We start from the raw sequence: 18,243 nt of genomic DNA on the forward strand, positions 1-18,243 counted from the left end.
GGGTTAAACGATGGCTGTTAAGATTTTATCATTGGTCGTCTATGATCCGTGTTGAAAGCGACGCTGTGTATACTTGTTTATATGAGCGAGTCGATATGAGCCAAGCATTCGACCATGTTTCTCATGACCTCCTTCTAAAGAAATGTGAAGTATATGGTTTAAGAGGTGTAGTTCAGAAATGGATTGAAAGCTATCTCACCAATAGACGTCAAATGATTGAAATTTCAAGTGTAAATTGCGAAAACATAGAAGAGAAATTTAAATCTGAAACGAAATTTAATAGAGTAGGAGTACCACAGGGGACTATCTTAGGGCCTCTTCTTTTCTTACTTTATGTGAATGATTTGCCGTTAATTACTAACTATAATTGCACACTATTTGCAGATGATATATCGGTAGTCATCCCTGATAATAATAGTCACATCTACAATGACTCAATTAATAATACCATTATCGACATAATACAATGGCTTAAAGCTAATAATCTGCAAGTGAACCTGGAAAAAACCAAATATATTCAATTTATCAACCAAAGGGGGAGAAAGATGAATCTCACTGTTTCTTATAATGGGCACAATTTAAAAGAATGCGATAGTACTACTTTTCTTGGCTTCGTCCTAGATGATCATTGTAGTTGGAAGCAGCATGTTGACAAGGTTTGCTCTAAAATTAATCGGTTTGCATATGTCCTATGGCGACTAACAAGAGTAGCGGATAAAAACACCGCCTTAAGAGCATACCATGGTTTTGTAGCGTCCAACTTGCGATATGGGATATTGATATGGGGAAATTCTGTACACATTCATCGTACTTTTCTAGCGCAAAAACAATGTGTAAGAGCAATTGCCAACATTCACATACCAACATCCTGCAAGGAATATTTTGTTAGCTTAAACTTACTAACAGTACACTCAATGTATATTTATGAAGTATGTATATTTGTTAAGCTACACAATGAAATGTTCACAAAGAAAAGAGAGGTAACACACATCAACACACGATATCCGGATAGACTCGTGCTCCCAAAAATGCACACTGCAATGAGGGGTAGAAATTGTTACGCCATGTGCATTAAAATATTTAATAATTTACCAGAGCAATTAAGAGAACTACCCCTCAAAAAATTAAGGTACAAATTATTTACTTGGCTGGTTAACAAATGTTTTTATAGTACCACTGAATATTTTAATAATGTAAGTACTTAACATCTAGGTTATTTTAGCGAGTAAAAAAGTAAGATTTGCATGACTTATTTAAGTCTAGATATATGGACCTGTATATCTGTATTAGCCTAAGATCTGTAAAATACTATATCTATTGCAAATAAAGATTTATGTTATGTTATGTTATGTTATGTTATATGTAAGTTGGCAAGCGAACTCCGCTGCCCTCCTAAGCTAAAAAGCGGTATTTGCATTAAATTACCATTGAAAATACGTCCTTTTAGCTTAGGAGGGCAGCACGGAGCCGGATTCAGAAGCAGTATCATGGGGGCCGATTTTTGAATTCCGAGCATTCGATTTCGTCAATCGAAAATCGGTGGCAAATAGCGAAATGCTAATTTTTGAAATACGCGCGATAGAAATTGGGAATCGAGTGGTATTGATCACTCGTTTTCAATTCTATTAGTAGAATTTAAATGCCGGGTACTGGAGATATCATTGAACGAAATACACGAAATCGAGCGGTCGAAATTCAAAAATCGGCCCCATGGTCGCATTTCTATCACCTATCATCCCATGCGTCACTTTCGCACTTACAAATTTGTTAGAGAGTGACAGGCATGGTGACAAATGATAAAAAGGCGATCATCTTAGCCCTACAGATGTAATAATTGATTATGGTTTGGAACTGGTTGACGATCGTCTTGGTGATCGGCGCGCATCTCACGCACGACCGTCACTTCATCTCGCATGCACCAATCAGCATGAGCGTTACCCATTTTATTTATATAATCTTTATTGCATACAAGAAAAAATTGCGTAAAATATATGTACCACTACAAACGTAGCTTAGCCGTGAATGATGACTTATAGGTTTACCGTTTATTGTCAGGCCGTTGGTAAAGAAGTTGTGCGGTGATTTTATAAATATTAGAAGGTAGCTGAGATTAGGGATTAGAAGTAGTTTATGTATTACATTTTTGGTTAATTAATTAACTTAATATGAATCAGCTTCTTGCAGCCAAGCCTTTAACCACACAATTCTCAATTTTCTTATCAACCGCCTCAGTTACCGATAAATATGCAACCAGGAAAACGGTAATATAAAGGAGGATTCCCAAAATTCCCATTTCATATCTGTAATCGAATACGAGCAGTGCTTTTGTCGGTTTATCGGATTATAACACCGTACGTGCACAGCTTAAGGGCCCATTTACATGGTATGAATTTCTCGTACGATTTGTGGCTCGCATGACATACTCGTAGGTACATAGTTGTAAACGAGAATGCTAGGCAGTTTATCGTAAAAAGTTGTTGAATTTAAAACTAATGATAGTTATGATTACAACGACGAACGCGGTACACAGAGGGCGAATAATTTAGTAAGATTCTTGTATTCGATTTTGACATTCAATTCTCAAAGGCGAGGCGATTCATCATCGTCATATCTGCCTTTATGACAAGTTGTCCCGCATCTGACCTAATCTCACCCAGAAGTGACCCGCAATCTTCCGAATATCTACTCTACGAGCCAACGAAAGCGAGACGCTGATTTCGTCCGAATCATGTCCATAAGGGCATAAGCTACGATATCGTACCTACTCTAAGATAAGTCCAGTCACCTGGCGGCGTAGCATGGTCGCGTTTTTATCCCTTGTCACCATGGCTGTCACGTTCTAACAAGTATGTAAGTGCGAAAGGGACGCGCATAGTGATAGGCGATAAAAATGGAACCGTGCTGCGCCCGCTGCAATAATATCTTACTCTTCAAAGGCCGCAAAAATATGTGATACGCTCTTATGGCTCTACAAATAAAATCGTGTCAGATATTTTTGCGTAACATATTATTGCAGGTGACTGTGCATGTAGTTTACATGAATAATAGTGCATTTGAGGCGAAAAAACTCGTACCGTGTATATACGGCCCTTTACTCACGTATCATGAAAGACACTCCATAATCCTAACAACATCTATGAATTGAGTCTTTTGTATTCAGTTTCCGCACAAAGACGTGATTTACAGTTGAAGGTACTCTCTTGGCACGGTCTCCTACTTAAGATTATAAATTAATGCTCAAGACAAGACAAGAAACCTTTTAAGATATAGCACGTGGTGAGCTTAGAAAGGTTTCAGTGAAGTCGTAATCTTGTTATGACTTAAATTTTATTGTGCGGTTATTGCAATGATAACAGTGTTGCACAATGTAATCGATTGAAAGAGTCTACATAAACACACAGATAACCTTAAGTAGTACCTATGTTTATTTTAGCATACCTAAGTTGGCGAATATAAAGAAAATATTACACCTACAACTATAAGTGGATAAAAGTATACGTAATTGATGTTTAGCAGGTCAACAGATACAATAATATGTTTTACCTATAAAAAAAAACGTAAGTAGGTACTCAAATCGGTTCACGTCTTTCTGAGCTACGACGCCACAGACAGTCGCACAGAAACAAGGTAAACGCATTAAATCCCTCGTTTTTCGTCAAGGCTGACTATGTGACTGACACCTAGATCAACTACTTCGTTAAAGTAAGGTTGTACAAATATTGTATACGTATATACCAACACTGAATCGAAACACCGTTCTCACATCATCTCTACTACATAGTTGATAATATATAGAAGAACTGTAAAAAACGAGAGCTTATTTGCAGTTATGTAACAACAATAAACTCTCTCAAAGTCAAATATAAAAAGCTAGTCATGCAAGCCGATGGCGCCCTAAAGGCCACTGTGCGGGCACGGTTGCATGTGCCAAAACACGCGATAACTAATCCTATCTTGACACAAATGCTGGCATTCCATAATTTACCCGCAAGAACAAAGAAATTTCTGGAAAATTACTAGTGGTTTAAACTTAGAGCATTTACTTAATTGAAGTCACCTTTAAGAGCTTACCCTACTGCCGAAAAACTTGCACAATTGTGCAAACTTTTGTATGGACTGACATGGCTATTTGTACGTTACGTACAAATCATGTAGAAATAGCAATACATTTGACGTCCCCTCCCCCGCAAAAATCGGCAGACTGTTTCGTACAGAAAATGACAGCCATAACGTCTCCAGTTACTAAATGCTATCTTTAAACAATAATTTCAGTTTTTAATTTTTTTGCAGTGCAACCTAACTTAACTATATTACAACTTTTTATTCACTTCTTAATAGTATTGATAGTAGGTAACTACAACGTATTAAATTATGTTTTCACCATTGCCATTGTATTAGCCAGAATTTATAGAAAAATTCTCTGGATTACAAGAATCCCAGAAAGTTTAGTTTGGCATTCGGAGTGAACCTGAACATTCACGAAGTGTACCTAATTAAAAGAGAGGCAGCTAAAACACACTTGGGTAAGATTTTCATCTAATAACGATATCCTATTTTGATTCAAAATGACACATTTGAATACGCGAATGTGCTACCTCTGGCATTGCAGGCGTCCTTAGGCTACATAGATGGTCTAGCTACTAGAAAGGTCTTATTAGAATAGATTTCACATAACGGAACGGAGACGGTACTTCTATGCATTTAGGATGATAGGCTTTGTGTGAGCTTTGCTCGTGCACACGAATGCATTTTACCATTTAAGTATCTCCAGATCTCGGCGACCGATTTAGTTGCAGTATTCTGTAAGTTTCTGTAATTGTGATAGTTGGGATAGATGGTACTGCTTTAATTTTGTCGGGGGTTTGTAATTTCAACAACTTGTACTTTAAGGAAAAGGAATTCCCATAGAAGCAAGTCTCTCTAGTATCACCTAAGTAATAGCATTACACTTGTACCTGCTCACAGTTCGTTTTCGCTCGCAGGTGCTTTCCGGGCTGTACGTTGGCAACTATCGGGACTCAAAGGACCCAGTGCAGCTCGAACGTTACAAGATCACACACATTCTGTCCATACACGACGCGGCTCGCCGGTTACACTCTGTAAGTACAATACTAAACAGCTCAACGCGATTGATTTGACCAAATCAGAGGAAGTCAATGTATAGAATATATTATTTACCTATTATATATGTGTGCATTTATCGTATTATATCCTTTTTAAAAGGGATCTGTTTGTTTTAACAACATTTAAATTCAGCGCCATCTACGAAGTTTTTAGTTATGCGCCGTTCAACTTTGTTAATCTTAATCTCAGTACCTACTTATAGTAATATTATTACATTCATGTTATTTATTTTCTCAATATATACTTTATCACCCAACGTATTTATTTAGCCTAAACATTAAACCTACCTTCACATATGTCTTATAAATATATCCACAAACATTAAACATAATACACATACCTATATTATCTTCTACACAAACTAAAATAGTCTTAGCCATAGTTTCCGACAAGCAGCAAGCAAATTCGTATTGTACGAAGGGTCGGCCTGAAAACCAGCGTTGTAGTAGGTAAGCCTGCTGCAACACATGCTGAGGTTCGCTCCTTTTTAGCATCATAATTAAAAAATATATATATCTACATGTAAACATATTAATGTGTGCCTATTTAAGTTTAATACTAAGGCTTGTAGTGTTTTGTAGCATTGCCTGTAAACATTTTTCAATGTGGTGTTAAATAAAAAAATTCTATGTCTAGTTCTAAATATTATAGCCATTAGTCATTAGTCAGTGTCAGTGCTAAAAATTCAACTTAAATTTATCTACTTATCTACAGTAATTTATAACTTTGTAACACGAAGCAGACATTTTTTTTACCAACTGTACGTGTGTAACGATGAAGACCCTTATGTCACTCGCACTCATTAAGTAATTGAACTAAATAATTGAAAATGGTAATTACAAAATGGGTCAGGTTTAAGCGGCTACATGTACTGAAGGGCAACGCGAGTCCGCTAGGGATCACAATAATATGTAGGTAGGTAGGTACTTACATTCCGAGGGTTAATATTTTTAAGTAGGTAAAACCCTTATTCTGTAGTATATTTTGTGCTACTTTGTACATATTATAGTATTTATTTAAAGGAGTGTTCCAAGCATCCTGGGACCCGAACAGCTAGATCAGAATATCTTCCGCTATTTTGATAGAAGTATTGTTGAAATAATATCTCATACATGCTATACATAAACTATATTAAATATTATTATACACAATGTGCCTCTAACGTAACATAAAATACCTAAGTACACAACTCGGTGTACACAAGTAGGCATCAGATGTCACATAAAATGTACAATTTCCAGAAAACAAATTTTTACTTACAGCTTTTGCCTCTATTTATATGACAGGGATTAATTTATCTTAGTTTTTTTACATTTCAGCACGAGCGCTAGTAGCACGAGAGCAAGAGTGGCGAGTAATTAATTTATCTAAACGAGATATATAATCGCATTAATTAAATCCCGCTGTGTGCGCCGGAAGGATGTCGTTAAGTGTATCATTTTCCAAAAGATACTTTATAGCTTTTTACGATAAGTCGCAAAAATACCTTATTGGAAAACCGATAAGGTCCATTTTCCCACTTTGTCGCTATGACCACTAAAGCCACTTTCCCCAGTGCCTCAGCAAACAAAACGAGTCGGTTTAGTTTCTTAGAGACGCTTTTCCCGCCGTATTGAAATCGCTTTAGATTATTCTCAATGAACTGCCGAGAAATTCTCCAGTTAGATCAAACAATGTAAATATTTGAATGAATTGAATTATATGAATGAATGGAATTGTTATAATGAATGTAAATGCTATGACGAGTTTTTTTTACAAGCTTATTCCACAGCCACTATAACATGTTGTATATTAACCCTTAAATGCATAGTGTTGCCAAATGTCTTCAAATCTTTAGACAGCTCACAGATTAAAAAAAAAGGCTTACGTTCTTGAACGCACCTTTATACCAAACTTCAAGTAGTAGGGTGATGATTAAAGGGTTAAATTTACGCAATATTTTTAAATAATAAAAATTACATTCGTTTTAAGACGAAAAGTCGGAAAGCTTGCAAAAATCCAGAAGTTGATAATTTTTAGTATGTGATTTTGAACGGTGTTTTCGGGGTTTGTAATTATTTTATATTTAAAAACTTTATCATAAGTATATCACAAATAGTGTACCTTTCTAATAGTAGTAAAAAAAATCATATATCTATTACTGAAAATTATATATTTACACAAATATGATTTAACCAATTCAACTTCTAACACTGATTTCGCAGTGAAAATCGAAGCTAAATTTTTTTTACAATTTTTCCTAGAATCGGCAAACAATTATGTGATACATATATAAACATCGGACAAAAAGAAAAAAATCATGCATTTAAGGGTTAATAAGTACATGGTTTGTTTACTTCGCAATATCTATGTTTAATTTTTCGTTTGGACCACACCATTTGATGCATCGTTCAATGCGTTGTTCGTCATCACATGTGACATAATCGAAAAAGTGTGTTACTTACATATTAGGTACAAATCAGAAATTGTTTTACCGGAGATGCATATCAATTTATCTTTACTAGTTTCCTGGAAACTGAATTCGTGTACTCATCACGCACGATTAATCACTTTTAGCGTTTAAACTAATGGTCGTTCAAACTAAAACCCGCAAATTCACGCAGCTATCCTACGCTGCAAATGGCCAGTACAACTGACCCGGAATTACAGACATTATAACAAGTTTGGAGGTCTATTTATAATAGGAACGACCTAGTGGAGTCAAAGTGGTTTGTGAGGAATAGAATGGGGCAGGTGGTGTCAACCGAGGCAATAGTTAACGAGTCGTAGCTAAACCAAACCTCTGCCCTAATTTGCGTTCGTTGACTCGTAAAAATGCCTTCATATTTTTCGTGCAGGACGATGCCGTGTGAACGAAGCCTAAAAGGCTTCAGAGAAATAGCAAGGCATTAACTGCACGCTGTTCCATATGAAAATTTGTACCCAGTTGTGCGATTGTTTATATAATATGAATAAATTATTTAATAGGTATGTAATATACAGTGAAACCTGGTTAAGTGGGACCTGGATAAGTGAGAAACCTCTATAGCTGGGACTCATGGTGCGGTCCCGACACTTTAGCACTGAATTACCTCTGTTAGTGAGATAACGTCGACATTAAGAGACCATATACATCTCGACGTATAAATAATATTTGCACTAGTAGCATTGCGTATGCTATCAAAATCATTGCAGAATTTTCTTGGTCTAACTCTATTCATTCACCAGTCAAGCTAACATGTAGATACAGGGTCAACCAAAAACGCGAGCGCAGCGAGCGCGAATTTTTTTGTTAATATAATCGCAAGGCCGGGTACCGATCTACACCTGGGCTTAAAGGTCCGAAGTGCCCCAGTGAGGCTTCAGGATAAGTAGTTAAGCACAGACTCCAACCAATGTCCATTGTATTAAAAAGCGAGCATGGCGCAGCGAGGCCAAAGGCTATAAGCTGAAGTAGAGGACATGTGGAACTCAAACCAATGGTAAATTGAGGTAAAAAGTGAGGCTAAGGTCGAGCATTCGTATGAAAAACTGTACTGGGGACACTTTTAAGGGTTTTTTCTTCGTTTTAATCAATAGTCAGCTGTTCAGCTTCGCAAAATATTAACTATTGATAAAATCAACTTTGCGGTCCTAGTTGAGCGTAGCCTTTAGCCTCGCATAAAATTTTCCATTAGAGGTAGATAGAAAAATTACTGAATAAGAGCGAAAAAGACATCGTTCGACTCGGGCCGAGCTGATACTCGGCCAACGGCTACGTGCGACAGTGCTATCTCATTCACTCCGATACAATTAGACAGTGCGCGCGTTATAGGTATTGACAGCCTCTTAGGACTGCGTCGACCGTCCAGTGGCGCTCTCATTAGTGGAATTGTGTTTTATAATAAACCAATTAATTTCTGTACCTATACATGAATCAATATATTATGTAGATATGTATTAATATTGTTGTCCTACTTATTCCCGAACTTTTGGTCTTTGTCCGAAGTACCATTTCGTAAGTTTCGGCCCGGCCGAAAGGTTCGGCCGTTTTTTGGCCGAAACCGAAACTACAGCCGAAACATGATTTTTTGGCCGAAACTGGCCGAAACCGAAACCGAAACCGAACCTTCGGTCGGACACTAGTTGTATGACAGACTCGACCAGATAGGTATGTGCGACGATGCGTTGCGAGCGATATGTTTTAAGAACCAATAGAATCACTGCACACTGAGCGAGGAAACAAATGAATCAAACATCCCTCGCCATGCATCCTTGCACATCTCTGGTCCAAATGCAGCCTAAACCTTAGATTCCAATCGACATTAGTTATCAGAAGACGTTTTGTATGTACATCTACTATAACTTACTTAAAACTTACATAATCTGCGATGTATAGGTATATGAATATAATGCTCTTGTGCAGAATGTAACTGGTATAATACCCCTAAACCTTTTACTTTATCACTTTTTACCTCGTCAAGCCTTTATGCATAACCTAATACATCATTCTAAGCATTGTCTAATGGCCTTTTTGCTTATTACTAGAGCAAAACACACCCAAGCTTTTAGCGCTGGGCCGGGCGTTTTGTCAGGATTACGCGAAGGTTTTCTTTCTTTCGTGTACCCCGACAAATAGCGGCACTAAAGGTAAAACTGCGACAAAGCTGCCGGGGCCTTAATGTGACTTAGATGTCTGGTAAGGCTGAATTCGGAATGTTATCTACATTTTGTAATAGGTGTCGCTAGGTTTTGCATAATTTGAATAGTCGCTGGAATTACCTTGAATTCGTTATCTGTGTGAATGTAATCACTGCAAAAACACGACGATTCAACGGAGCCACGCTGTTTTGTCGCCTAAATACTATTTAGTAAATAGTGTTTAGTTTTTAAGTTTGTAAAATGCATATGGTAGTCTGTAAGGTAATTGATGGGCCATGTTGCCTGAATTCAATAAAAAAAACTGTGTTCACGATCATTTGAGACTTCACTACCACTCAAGTTGCACTCGCGCCGTGAAAAGCGGCATGAAAAGCTTAGTAGTAGAAAAGCGTAGCATTTTTGGTGTTGATATTATCTTGAAAGTAATTATAATTAAGTAACAATATTAAAAGAAAAGAAAAAATAACTAATTATACCTACTTGTATATTTGATACTCTCATGATTGAGCTTTCAAAGTATGTACATACTTATCTAAAAATTAAAAAAGGCCCATCTTTTTTCCATCAATCCAGGAAAAACGTCCGTTATGTATAAATGCGTAACTTTCATTTACTGATATATTCGTATATAAATCAAAACTTTCTAAGTTTCTAAAAACGATTCCCTTGAGTAAAATCTTGACGGTATTATATATGGACTTGACCCGCTCATGTTTGAACTCTGGAAGGTCGCACGCTCTTGTAAACTTGTACAAAGATAAACTAGTCGTAGCTAACTAGGTCATTGTGCGGGTAGATTGTTTTATAGCACATAAGTAGGTATATGACTATTTTTAGGGCTACTTGAACCTTCTCAGTTTTCATACATTTATTTAATGATTCCAATTTGGAGTCGTTGTCGTTTTGCCTTTTCGAAGAATTTTAGGCTTGTCGGCTACAATGTAGCGCTACGACCATCGCCTTACTTTTTGGTAGGTAATACTCATTAACCACGACCACAGAAGAAATAATAGTACTACCGTACAGAAAGGACACTTCCTACAAACCCGAAGTTTGACAGCGATTCAGGGTCGAATCATGCTATCCCTTTCTAATATATGGCACTATCCCTTTCGGCAATTTAGGGTTGTCAAAATTCAAGTGATTATCTTATCTGTGGTCGTGCACGCAAAAGGAAGTCAAATGGTGCCAACCCTAATAATTGCTCGGAGCAATGCTGAGCCGAACGGAGCCGAGTTCGACCGAAGTCAGGAGTGTCTCCCCACTGCCACGACGGAGCTAAAGATACGCCTGTTATCGTATTATATCAGATCACCCTGTTTATATCTTTAGGTACTTACCTACTTGACCTACTTCATGTGAGAAATATTTTAATGTGTATTTGGACTTGTAGCCTAATATAGATATAGGTACGCACTTGTTTATTGGTGAACTAAAGAAACTCCATTATTTTTCATTAAGGCAAATTGTATCGTGTGACCGCGCTCTTTCTTTTTACACAATGAAGAATTTTCGTCTTCAGCGGCCGTTTAACATAATTAAGAGCTTTTTGTTTAGCTCTCCACTTTCGGCGACAGCGAGATTTTCTTTTTATACGTCTTTTTAAAATTCATAATTCAAATTATACATACAATAAATAATATTTTTTTACAGTACATCTGGTGGTCTAGCTGAGTTGCGTTCTCGCGCGTGAGTCCATACTTGAAGTCGCGCTAGATGTATGGAGAATGCACCAATGCATGATATGGAGAAGTGTATCATCTTGGGGCCAAACGCGCTCAAGGTGGGGCTCGTAAGAGATGGTCTGACACCATGAAGAAGACGAGTGGCGGCAGCCTGCACCGTGCAGTCTACTTGGCTTATGACCGCAATCAATGGAGACATGTTGCATGTGGTCGCGATCCTCAGCATTGAGGGAACGAGGAAGAAGAGAAGAAGACAGAGATGTATGGAGTCGCGCGTGAGAACGCAACTCATGCTAGCAGGTCTGCCGGTCTGGTGCTCCATTACGACACCCAGTGCTATAACCACTCACATGGTTTATGCAACTGTAGTTGCTAGCTGTCACCCTTATTTTATAATAATAATAGAGGTCACTCAAAAATATCCATCATGTGAGTGGATAATAAGCACATTACGTAACTAGGTCGACAATTTAAAGGGTACTGTAAATCGTTGAAGACGAGCTTTACCCCTCCTGCTCTACCGACTTTCTGTAAGTGGAGTAGGTAACTATGTATATATATATATATATATATAAACGCAACAGTTAAAAGCGACAAAAGAGCTTGTCCACGGTCTTCCCTTATAGACGGTCTTCTCCACATTAACCTTACTTATATTATAAAACTCTATAAATTGTTTGTACAGATGTCAATCACAATGAAAAAATCAACGATGATCAACTCTGGTCAACGTAGGATTCGAACCCACATCTTTGGATTGCCGGTCCAATGCGATAGCAATATAATACACCTCTTTAATATAATACACACTTTTCAATTTGCAGAAGAAGTATCTTAAGGGAGTTCCTGACCTCGACTGAGTAAAAAGGTTTTTGACAGGTCCTTTTATAACAGAGATATATCGTGCTACTTAAAATACAACTCGAGGCCTGCCATGCGAACTTCAAAGAGCCCTGTCTGAATTTTATTTACACTTATTTGCAAGTACATATGGACTCATCTCATAGTGCATTTCGTGCGCACCAATAGAGACACGACGAAATGCGCTGCAGGGAAATTGTTGGATTAATCAAGTTGTGATTTGTAAATTTCGAATAGGCCTCCGCCTAGTCGATCGGATTTCACAGATACGAACATTTTCTGGCAAATTATCAAGAGAAACTCATGTATCTCTGCTGATACATGCCGAATATCCGTCGAATATATAAATAATATCCCATTCATCTTATCACAATTTATTCCATGAAATGGCATTTGTTTGGCACAGAATTTTGGTGAAGGAATGGCTAACGACTTGACTTGATAAACGACTTTGAAAAAGTTATAATAAGTTACAGAAGTACGAATAGTAGGTATCTTGTGGCAGTTGTGGCGTGTAACCAGAACGTTATTGCTGAATGTTGTCATTATTTTCACTTGTTTTATATTTATATATATTTACTATTCTATTTTATTAATTTCCTCAACTGATTGCACCTACTTGCGCGTCTTAACTTTGGACGAGAAATTTGGTCTCGAGTCAGTTGGTAGGTATATAAATATTGCTTGATTTAATAAGTGTCGATAGTTTCAAGCAGTTTAGAAGTATATATTGCTGCAATCTTGTAGAGTACGTACCTACATTTTTATAGCAGCATTTCGACCGCTTAAATTTCTAGCCGTATTTCCTGTACGACGATACTGCAAAAGCAACCATGTATCTGAACGAATAAAGTCCATGTTTCAACATACACATATGGGGTGGTGGTACATTCTCATATTAGGGTGGGGTAGTAAAACGGTATTTTTGCTTGGCAATTATCGGCAGGCGCAGTATCATTAACAGCAGCAATAAAAGTAATTGTCGGCAGTTTGTAACGATTGCTTTCAGAAATATTTTTGGTTTATTTATTTTATTTTTCTCATAAGTGTACTAACATGTATTAAGCTTCTCTGTATGTTTAGCACGTTTGAAATAAATCAAGCGACTTAGCCCTTAGTCATAAAACTTTACTAGCCCCAGTTAGTTATTATGTTTTATAGCTTTCTTGCAAATACATACATAATGTTGTTAGCTAATTGACGCTTGTGGCGTGTTTTTGAATTAAGGGTTTAGTATGTACTAAAATAGCCTGGCCCTGTTACCCATTGTTGGACTAATTATATTTTTATTTAACTTTTAAATTACTCCATTATAAATAGATTAAGTACTCGTTTACGTTAGTTAATACCTTAAAGCTCGGCAACCTTTTTTTGCGTAGTTTTAGTAGCGTAGTTAACGATGAGTAGGTTGACGCGGGCCACACTTTGTTAATATTTATGACTTTATCAGACATTGTTGTTTCTCAATATTACATAGCCAGAGAGGCTCGCAGGCCGCAAGTGACAGTTTCACGAGCCGCATGCGGCCTGCGGGCCGCAGGTTGCCGACCGCCGCCTTAAAGCAAACCGCTGCATTTTTTTCTATATTGGAAATGTAAGATTGCTGGCCAGTGGTCAGAATTTCCCGGCTCATGAATATTGCAAATGGCGGCGGAAGCTTCCACATTCAAATAGGTTTCTCACGTCATACGAGTACATAGCTTTTTATATGCGATTCGTTAGGTTGTTAGAATGGTAATGCACTTGCCTGTTTTTTGGTGCAAATTGTGACTAGTCGTATGCCTATTGCCTAGTATTAACCACATTTTTCATTGAAACACAGAAAATAAAAGGAAATACCTTGTAAAACTAAAGACGTCTTCAGTCGCATATTTCATTAATGATTCCATCGAATATTCTAACAATTGAAACTTGAAGCAATTCCATGGTAATCCATAATACTTATCACGTGTCTTTCTTTTTTTTTATTCTCTATTTTAACTTAGAAATAAACAAAATAAACCCTCAGGAAATAATCAACAACAAATTGGTATTGACGTTGACAATAAAACTGATGAAGACAGCTCAACGTTCCGTTACGCTGATGCTCTAGTACAATTTCGAAACATACAATCTAAAAATTCATAAGATAAATAAAAATATTAAAATAATTAATTCTCTAAATTCTGGATGTCTTAAATAATATATTAGATACTAATAAACATAAAAAACTTCAATACAGGAACGTTTTTCAGAAGTAAACTAAAAATATCTCAAAGTAAAATAATGCTTACAAATTCGTACGCGATGAGTTTTCGAACGTTCCCTTTTATCGTAATTTAGTCTACTCCAACTGACTACTCGACTATTGCCTATGAATGTGTGCGTAGATGTCATTAAAAATAGCTCCGTCTTTCTCTAAACTGCGTGAGTAAAAAGGACATGATTTATACTCTGAAGTAAGCAATAATGAACGTTAATATTTAGGACATATGGTTCAGTAAACAACCTGTAACTTATGATCTTTCTTCTTGAATCGAACCTTGTTACACGCCACGAGGTTAATGACATCTTCCTCAGTTCTGGTATCCTGGTACTTTTGGTAAACGTTTGTCTCAATAAGACACCAGTTGTCGGTTACCCGCCCGAGGCAAACGACCTCTTCTGCAATTCTGGCATCCTGGTACTTTTGGAATAGTGTTTATGCCATTATGTCGCCGTTATGTCGCCGTTATGTCGCCGTTATGTCGCTATTATGTCGCCGTTATGTCGCTATTATGTCGCCGTTATGTCGCCAATATGTCGCCAATATGTCACCGTTATGTCGCCATTATGTCGCCAGTATGTCGCTGTTATGTCGCCGTTATGTCGCCATTCAGTAGCCGTTCAGTCGCCATTCAGTCGCCGTTATGTCGCCGTTATGTCGCTATTATGTCGCCGTTATGTCGCCAATATGTCGCCAATATGTCACCGTTATGTCGCCATTATGTCGCCAGTATGTCGCTGTTATGTCGCCGTTATGTCGCCATTCAGTAGCCGTTCAGTCGCCATTCAGTCGCCGTTATGTCGCCATTCAGTCGCCATTCAGTCGCCGTTATGTCGCCATTCAGTCGCCACTCAGTCGCCATTCAGTCGCCATTCAGTCGCCACTCAGTCGCCGTTATGTCGCCATTCAGTCGCCACTCAGTCGCCATTCAGTCGCCATTCAGTCGCCACTCAGTCGCCGCTCAGTCGCCATTCAGTCGCCGCTCAGTCGCCATTCAGTCGCCATTCAGTCGCCACTCAGTCGCCAGTATCTTTGTTTTGATTCAGTCGCCATTCAGTCGCCGTTCAGTCGCCGTTCAGTCGCCATTCAGTCGCCGTTATGTCGCCATTCAGTCGCCACTCAGTCGCCATTCAGTCGCCATTCAGTCGCCACTCAGTCGCCGCTCAGTCGCCATTCAGTCGCCGCTCAGTCGCCATTCAGTCGCCATTCAGTCGCCATTCAGTCGCCACTCAGTCGCCATTCAGTCGCCGTTATGTCGCCATTCAGTCGCCGTTCAGTCGCCATTCAGTCGCCGTTATGTCGCCATTCAGTCGCCATTCAGTCGCCATTCAGTCGCCATTCAGTCGCCGCTCAGTCGCCATTCAGTCGCCACTCAGTCGCCAGTATCTTTGTTTTGATTCAGTCGCCTCTCAGTCGCCATTCAGTCGCCGTTATGTCGCCATTCAGTCGCCGTTCAGTCGCCATTCAGTCGCCGTTATGTCGCCATTCAGTCGCCACTCAGTCGCCATTCAGTCGCCATTCAGTCGCCACTCAGTCGCCATTCAGTCGCCATTCAGTCGCCACTCAGTCGCTATTCAGTCGCCATTCAGTCGCCACTCAGTCGCCATTCAGTCGCCACTCAGTCGCCACTCAGTCGCCACTCAGTCGCCGCTCAGTCGCCGCTCAGTCGCCGCTCAGTCGCCGTTATGTCGCCGTTATGTCGCCATTCAGTCGCCATAGTAAAAGGTATAAAAGGCCGGTGCGGAGCGTTGGGAGGGGCATTCATTCTTCGACCGGGCTAGCAGTGACTCTGGTTTTCGGGTGTAACGTAGTGCGGGGAACTGAAGTTTCTCCGCGACTTTTTCTGTTTGTTTTTTTCTTGGAATTATCCTAGTGAATTTAAACTTAGAATTTGTGTCTGTGCTTGGTTTTGCGGGGATTTTAATCGTCGTAACGCTAAGTTTGGACTGTTGTGGAGATTCTTTACTACCATGTGTGGGTTTTTAGTTATTGTGAGGTTTTCTCTACGCTGTGTGTTCTAAGTGCCGTCATGTTATGCAGGGACAATGTCAATGCATAGCCGGGGCTAGGAATAGTGTCTGTGTTTGGTTTTGCGGGAAGAAATTCTCGTAACGTTAAATATAGATGACAGTGTTTAAGGGAATTTCACTTTTCTGTTGAGTTAGTTTAATTTAGTGATAACTTAGTTATTTTAGTGTTTTTCTATGGGGTATTTTTGCTATTTTAAAAACCAGATCATTGTTTGGACTGACAGTTTGTCCAGCTAAGCATTCACTCCGCCTAACGGTGCCAAAGGATTGGATGGTTAGGAGTCTATTGCTCCAAGTTTGAGAGGACTTGGCGTCTCTTTTATATCAACATAAGAGACGAATTATCTCACTAGTCTCAAGGCCCAGCTGTTTAGATGGATGTGGGGACGTCACGTGCGCGTCATCCGGAGTAATCTGGGCCCACTGAAGTCGACAGTAATTGAGACTAGGTCTCCTATTAAATTTATTTATATATTTCGGTGCTCCGGTTCATGCTAGTGCTGGTTGCGGGGACAGACTTCTGTCGTGACTGATATTACACTTAGTCTTTGTTGCGGCAGAGTTTCCCTCGTGATTAGTGCGTGTATGTGCTAGGGTACTGGTCCACTTATATACACGGAATAGGGCGACTTATTCTTATCCACCATGCCCGCGGGCGATAAGGAGGGAGTCAAATACACTGGCCTGTAGGTTGCCTTCTCGGTTTCGCCTGCCGAACTTTACAGCTTCTCGTAGGGACCACACTTGCGTATATTACAAAGCATTAGGTCGATGGTAAGAACGAACTATGCTTTGAATGTACTAGATTAGGGACAATGGGTAGAGTTAGGGTAGAATCACACACTCATTTTATTGTTTATTAGGGTTCTTTTTTAGTTCTGGTCTATACAATTGATATGGTTGATATATATTTCTCTTTAAGGGTTTAAAAATATGGTTTCTTAATCCTAAAATACGAGTGTTTAAAAGGTGAAGGGTTCATCTGCCTAAATCTTCCTAATTTCTAATTTATATGGGGAAAGAACCAAATTTTCTATAAATTCTTATTTCTATTTTTCATTTCTGGTTGTCTGGTGTAGGGACGAGGTACTGAGTAATATAATCAGGTAATACATACATCAACATACAACATAATCTCTTAATTATCAATCTGGATTTAGGAACGCAGACTATTCTGGGATTGAAGAACGGTTTGCTTTAGGGAACCTTTGTCAGGCAAGAGCAGTACAAAGGATAAATTGAGTGAATACTCAATTTCGGCCTCGATTAAACATAATAATTAGTGAATAAACTCGGTACTTCGTTTATACATCTAGAAAACTAGGAATTCTGTCTAGATTATCAGCTCTGGGGAATGGGACTAAGGGATTAGCATCCCTAGCTTTTGAATATAAAAAAGATTAGTAATTATGATGACTGATGAATACTTTGACACTTCTTTTCATCATCATCTAGGTGCGCTTAAGTTACGAAGTGTTGGTCATAGCCCGTCTGGCTAAACTGGTAGGGTAGGTGTTCCGATTAATACTTGCAAATCGGACTAAGAGCTTCCAGACCTGCATCGGGCGTACGGAGCAGCACGTGTGATTAAATCACACATCGTTTAGAAGATGATAGTTAATTATAATTAACCTTGAAATGCTAGGGTGTAAAAGAGCTTATCTCAGGAGTGCTGCTT

At 38.7% G+C, this 18,243-nt stretch overlaps 1 protein-coding gene and 1 long non-coding RNA gene across 2 annotated transcripts in view; both read left to right on the forward strand.

Moving 5' to 3' along the window:
- LOC134795579 (uncharacterized) overlaps nt 1–18,243 on the forward strand; it is a 265,880-nt gene that overhangs the window by 196,452 nt on the left and 51,185 nt on the right. The window lies entirely within an intron of this gene.
- The window catches only part of LOC134795573 (dual specificity protein phosphatase 22-like), an 85,979-nt gene that overhangs the window by 20,247 nt on the left and 47,489 nt on the right, over nt 1–18,243 (forward strand). The window contains exon 2 of the mRNA XM_063767467.1: nt 4,983–5,099. Within this exon, the coding sequence (XP_063623537.1) occupies nt 4,983–5,099 (117 nt within the window). The remainder of the gene's footprint in view (nt 1–4,982; nt 5,100–18,243) is intronic.

This window comes from Cydia splendana, chromosome 12 (assembly GCF_910591565.1).
Source record: "Cydia splendana chromosome 12, ilCydSple1.2, whole genome shotgun sequence".
Classification (NCBI taxonomy): domain Eukaryota; kingdom Metazoa; phylum Arthropoda; class Insecta; order Lepidoptera; family Tortricidae; genus Cydia; species Cydia splendana.